The sequence below is a fragment of the Scomber scombrus genome, chromosome 2 (genome assembly GCF_963691925.1).
Source record: "Scomber scombrus chromosome 2, fScoSco1.1, whole genome shotgun sequence".
NCBI lineage: Eukaryota > Metazoa > Chordata > Actinopteri > Scombriformes > Scombridae > Scomber > Scomber scombrus.
In genome coordinates, this window is record NC_084971.1 from 13,009,244 (window position 1) to 13,015,243 (window position 6,000).

The window sequence follows — 6,000 nt, forward strand, 5'->3', positions numbered from 1 at the left end:
GGTTGTCTCAAGTGTTCTGAAAAATGACTGCTTCCACTTGAAAATGATTGCCGAAAAATCAAAGGACCAAGTATTATTATGAGTGATTGTAGAAACATCCAAGTTTAGGGTTAGCCACTGATACAGACACTAATGGAAGAAATGTAAAACATTTCGACTATTTTTCTCTCAAAGAATCAACTTTGGAGCTGGCAGTCCAACGTTGATGTGACTTATACTGTCTGTTACTATAAAAATGAGACGCCCAATCGGATCCGATCCAGTCCAAGCCCCAACCATCGAGCAACACACACAATCTACACCTTTGCATGGCCTCTCATTCAGAGAGATCAATCTATGTCAGCTTGTTTTCCTGTAGGCCCACAAACTCCTCACCTGCCTCCTGAATCATATATCTGTGCATCTGGAGCTCAACGACAATAGAATACAGATTATGAACTGGCTCAAGGCCACACACAACTTCTGTAGACATGCATGCATATGTGTGTATGTGTGCACACACACACGCGCACACACACAGAGAGAATGGGTCAATGAGATAAAGCAACCCTGCTATAAAGGGTAAGCAATCGAGGACAGAGTAAGATAAACCTATCACTTTAAGCCTCAACAAGCTACAGAAAAGGGAAATGGAAGCAGCCGATGCCAGATAGCAAACTGTGTTTAATGTTGTACTTGGAAAGGAAAGTCCTCTGGATTATTCTAAGTGAGCAAGAAGATCTAAATGAGTGAGCAGGTCAAGGTACGAAGCTATCCTTTGGACACCTCCAATACTCAATAATGAGCTCCTCAGCTTGTCACACATGAAATCAGACTATTTCATCTTTATAATTAGAAGTTGTGGATGTTGTGGTCGGATCATTTGCTCATACCTCAGCAGCTGATGCATGATGCCTTTCCTTCTGACACAGGGGGCGAAAATGACTCATAACTTGGACTAATTACCAAAGTGTCTCACCTTTGCCCGCTAGCCATAAAGAGCATTGTTAAATAAAAGTATATCCCTGATGACATGGACATGTGCCCCGTCAGTGACCTTGGCAGCAGTGGAGGTATCAGAATGATGCTGTTTGGTTGGTTTAGACGTGTAATGGAAATCAAATAAACTGCATCACAATGTGAGGCTGAGAAATGGTGTTAAATGCTAAATGGTGTTACCTCACTAAGTTGTGAACATGTTTCTTTACAGAGCGAGATCAACACCAAACATCATCCCCGCAGTCTAATCTATAGTGTTTATTTCTGTTAACGAGCATTTGGAGAATATTTCCTTCCTCTGCTTCTCTTGGTGCCATTTTCTTTCCTGCATATAAAAATATCACCAAAGTTCTCCTATCTATTCTTTTACTTCAACTTTTCGTCTAACTTGAGCTGACATTGATGTTAGGTGAGAATCTTTCAGATTTAATTTGATATTTAATAGCATTTTCTTCCACAAACATCCTAAGTATTCTTGTAGATTTTGCATGTTAGCACAAACTCATGGGAAGCTTTATCATTACAGCCTCAGACCTATATCTGATCATGACTGTTGCCATGCAGAACTAGGCAGCGTTAGGCGCTCATGATGAGTAATACGCAGTTCCTGTTTGTGGCCCGCTCTCACATTAATATTAAAAGGCTTAGAGAGAGAGAGAGAGAGAGAGAGAGAGAGAGAGAGAGAGAGAGAGAGAGAGAGAGAGAGAGAGAGAGAGAGAGAGAGAGAGAGACTTTCGTTTGATGTATGGCTGTCAATGGACAGATTAATGTAAGCAGCCTAGCACTAAGATAGAGCACAATGCCAATGGGTCTTAATTTGGGAGATTCTTGTTTTCTTCTCCAATGCAAGTTTCTGTCATCTGTGAATGCACTGAGCTTGACATTAATCTTTGTAGTGTGCTGAGACAGTGTTACACCACAATACAGAAAATAATAGATTATTAAACCTCACACATCAACAGCTCAGATACATACGATAACAAGTAAAATGTGAGTGGTGCACCCATAATTTTCTTTATAGGAAATGTTTTACATTATGGTGAATATGGCATATAACTGATCATTCTAAACATCATAAAAAGGCTCCACATATTCACCTTTGCATGTCTGCAAACAACACCAACCATAAATAGCAGCTTTTTATCCTTCAGGACAGAGGGAAAAACTATCTTCTCTTCCACAGTGTAGGAAACATAAAATCTAATGTGCTCTCTTTAAATATAAAAAACTGACTGTAAAATAAACCAAATCGTTATTAGTTAGGGCTTCTCAACATTACAGGGGACCTTTTTTCGTTTTGAAGCCGTCACTTTCTCCATGATCCCTAACCTCAGCCACTGCAGTGTGTTTGACAATCAGCTGATGAAAAGCGAGCAGAGCCGTTGGTGCTTCCCCCTCCCCCCAAGCCAGGAAAACAGCGGTTAAACGTGCACCTATATATTTAAAACGTTGCTCCACATTTACAAATGTATATTTAAAAAAACATCAATGCAAACTTATTTTTAAAAAACATATAAAGTGTGTGTTTCTGTGCCGTGTAAAGGCTGCTTCACCCTTTGGTGACAGCTCGCTGTTTACCAAATAGAAAGCATTCGCAGCGAGTGTATAATAATCACATGCTGCCTGCAACACGTCCTCCCTCCCAGCACAGTGCAAGTGAAAGAAGAAGCACCACAACTGACCTAGGAGACTTGAACATGAAAGAGAGCAGTTTCTTACCTATTGTGGTTACTACTGAATTTCTTATTTCGGAATTTTCTTTGCCTCTGGTAGTTTGTGTTCTCGTTTGACGGAAATGTCGAAGCATATCCGTGTTCACACTCTGTTGAAAGAAAAAATACGTGGTTAACGCTTAGCCATTGGCGAGTTTGGATACTTCTTCTCAACCATATGCCACAATCCTGTAGGTTAGAGCAAACATGTAGGGTTGTAATCCTCTCCACAACACGGATGAAATGTCGTTTTTTTTCGTGTAACACAGTTATAACCCTAACCCAAGAAATATTCTAATGCTATTCACTAAGACTTTATTTCTCAGCTACACACACATTTCATCAATTACCTCTTTCTCTCCTTTCTAGATATTCCGCTGCTTCCAATAACCTTTGGATATTGATCAGCTGAACAGCCGTCATTCTTCCTGAGGCTGGCTGCCGTTCACGTTTGCTATGCTCTCTTCAGCGTTTATCGTAGAAACGACCGGCCGTTTTAAAACACGGGGAAGACAGTGCATCGGCTATTACTACGCTGAATTATATATTTCGGGGTCTTCGCTGGCTCATTAGCAGCCTTGTCGATAGAAGAGAGGGGGCAAAATCCAGTGTTTCCCAAGCTAGCAAGCCACAGCCAATCCTTGCCAGGTTTCGTTGTTATAAAATCTCAAAACCAGTTTATGAAAGTAATAAAGTTTCTAAGAAACACGATATTAAATTTTTACAAAAATGGATATAAACAATACAAAATATCCCCGAGGGAGCCCAGAGCCAGCAAAGTGCCTGCTGCTGCTCGTTTCCTCTGCTCTCCTGTTTGTTTACCTAGCTGCACAGCTGAGAGGCGGTCACACTGTGGAGGAGAGGCCGGTCTGAGCGCGGTGTACTCTGGGAAACTGAGTCCTTTGGTGCGTTTATAAAAATACTCTCATACATGCATATTAATTATCATTCTCAAACTTCAACCCTGGATTTTACTGTATTTACTGCCTTTTACTGTATTGTATATCAAGTAACACATACTCTGTGGCAACTTTATGGTATAACTGTAATAATGGCAAATTGGTGAATATCAATAAATGCACATCTGATGAATTCACACGTGGGACAGTGCAAGTCTGAAGGGCTACACAAAATATTCATAAATGATATAGTTGCTACCACTAATGACAATGAAGAAAAATGTTGAAATAAGTAATAATGTGGGAAATCTTGAACATAATTTCACAACATCACAAGCCTGCAATACTGTATATGCATAAGACATCGTTTGCAAAAACAAAAAAGGCAATCTTGACTAATTTGGGTCAGCAATGGAATTAATCTATTATGGAGGTTAATTGATATGTTACTGATTAAACAATAATACTCATAGTGTGTCATAAATCCCTCTTATGGTCACTCTTCCCATTACAGCCGCCTCTATCTGCGAAATACACCCTACAAGTCCCATGATTCACCAGGATCGTGGGGGTGTACTTGCCGGCTGAAGCCAGGCCCAGCAACACGTGACGTAGCTACCTAGCCGCATCCTGACTGGTAGATACATTTGACAGGCGTCGAGGGTTGAGCTCGCTTCTAGCCAATCACAGGCGGACTCTGCGCCATGTGGAAACCTCTGTGGCACGCCCACAGATAGCAGGAAGCAAACAATCGAGAGAAAGAGAGCATCTGCGATCCGCTGCTGTAAAATGACCACTATTTCTTACATCATTATATTTCTCGAAGGACTTTTGCTACACGCATGACTCTGTATATTGTACTCTCACAACACAGCCCTGCTTGGACAGCTGTATACGAAAGCCAAGGGAAAACAGGCTGTTTTTCGCGTCGCTTTTAATCATGAGTTGACAAAATGAAGAGGACATCAAGAATAATAACAAAATCGGCTTTAATGTTTCTTTTTAAAAAACATAAAACCTTCAAGTAAATAAGATTAAGGCCAGGTTCTACTTTGAAATTTAAGATCTACCTACTTAAATCAACCCATCCAGTTGCCTGATTCCCTAAGGTTAAAAATGCTAAAACAATATATAAAAACACACAGTGCAGACATTCCTCCCATTTATAAATGTTCGAATCTCCATTCAGGTATGTCCTCTGGGTTTTATCTATAAAGTTTTAGGTTTTTTCGACTGACTATGTGGGGGCACAATGACATCATCCTAAACTGAGTTGGACGGCGCTGCAATGGTCAGATTTATCCTATCTGAGTGGTAGCCAGCATGCACACGCACACACGATAATTATATCACATTGCTACATCTATCGCCTATCTATACTGAAGGGAAACCTAGCACATTCAGGGGCTTAGAGTTGTGCAGACGCAAACCGATGCACGGTGCCCCACTTGCAGATAATGCAGATGAAAATGATCCACAATATAATGAAAGCGTGTATGTTTGCACTCTCCTATAAATGCACTGACTATACCACTCTTTAGTCTGGTACCCAGGCATAGGCTGTACTTATAGCAGGCAGTGGTGCTTAGTTGAATGAACTCAGTCCTTTGTTGTCTGAGTCTGTTGACAATGAAGTGTTGTTTTCCTAAAAATTCAGAGGCAAATGAAAAAAAAAAGAAGGATCAAACGCAGCACAAATAAACTCACTTCCGTCCTTCCTGTCTGCGCTCTCAAGAAACCTAGCAGCCTCCAGCAAAACTTGTACATTTTTCAGAAAAGTGTTGATCTGCTCCATGTGGGAGTCTTTGGAGTTGAAGACGTCATTGAAAGGGCAATCAGACATCTCGAAATCTTGCTGATCCAAGAGAGACGCCTCGGAATCAAAAAAGAAGTCCTCACTCTTCAAACTTCTTCTTTGCCTCTCACTTTTGGCCATTTTTTCCTGTCAGTTTTGTGTTGTTTCTGGATACGAGCTGAGCGCAGGGAGCAGAGAGCAGTGAACTACCAGTGGGCGCTGCTCTTGTCAGATGGTTCCTCTTTTCTTTCTTTCTTTCTTTCTTTCTTTTTTTTTATGAATGCGGGGTGTTTAATGTGGAGCAGTGGCCAATGTCAGTAGATGGTGGTGCGAAAACGAAAGCCCGCCCCTCCCTCCCCCCCCTCTGTGTGAGGAGCTCCGCATGGTCCCTGTGCCCGTCTGGTCTCATCTACTGTGATTTATTACATTGTAATCACAGGATGTAATGTCTTATTTAATACATTGTCTTGATTGAGTTTGATATTTATAAGTAAGTACGGTGTAATAATGGATCATACGGCATCACATTAGTACAAGTAAGAAGAAGAGTCAGAACTCAGAAGTAAGCAGTAGTGTATACTTGAAGTAGCAATAACAGCAGTATTAGCAGGTTTGG

The 6,000-nt window shown here is 41.0% G+C and overlaps 1 protein-coding gene across 2 annotated transcripts in view; it reads right to left on the reverse strand.

Annotated features, from left to right (window-relative positions):
* Positions 1-5,696, reverse strand: part of mxi1 (max interactor 1, dimerization protein) — a 31,740-nt gene extending 26,044 nt beyond the window's left edge. Inside the window, exons 1-2 of one of the 2 annotated variants that reach the window (XM_062432786.1) lie at positions 5,297-5,696; positions 2,698-2,800 (exon numbers count right to left, since the gene is read on the reverse strand). In XM_062432786.1, the coding sequence (XP_062288770.1) occupies positions 2,698-2,800; positions 5,297-5,525 (332 nt within the window). In that variant the 5' untranslated portion in view covers positions 5,526-5,696. Of the gene's footprint in view, positions 1-2,697; positions 2,801-3,040; positions 3,478-5,296 lie in introns of those variants that run through there. The other variant, XM_062432794.1, reaches the window with a different exon arrangement.
* Positions 5,697-6,000: the final 304 nt, after the last annotated feature.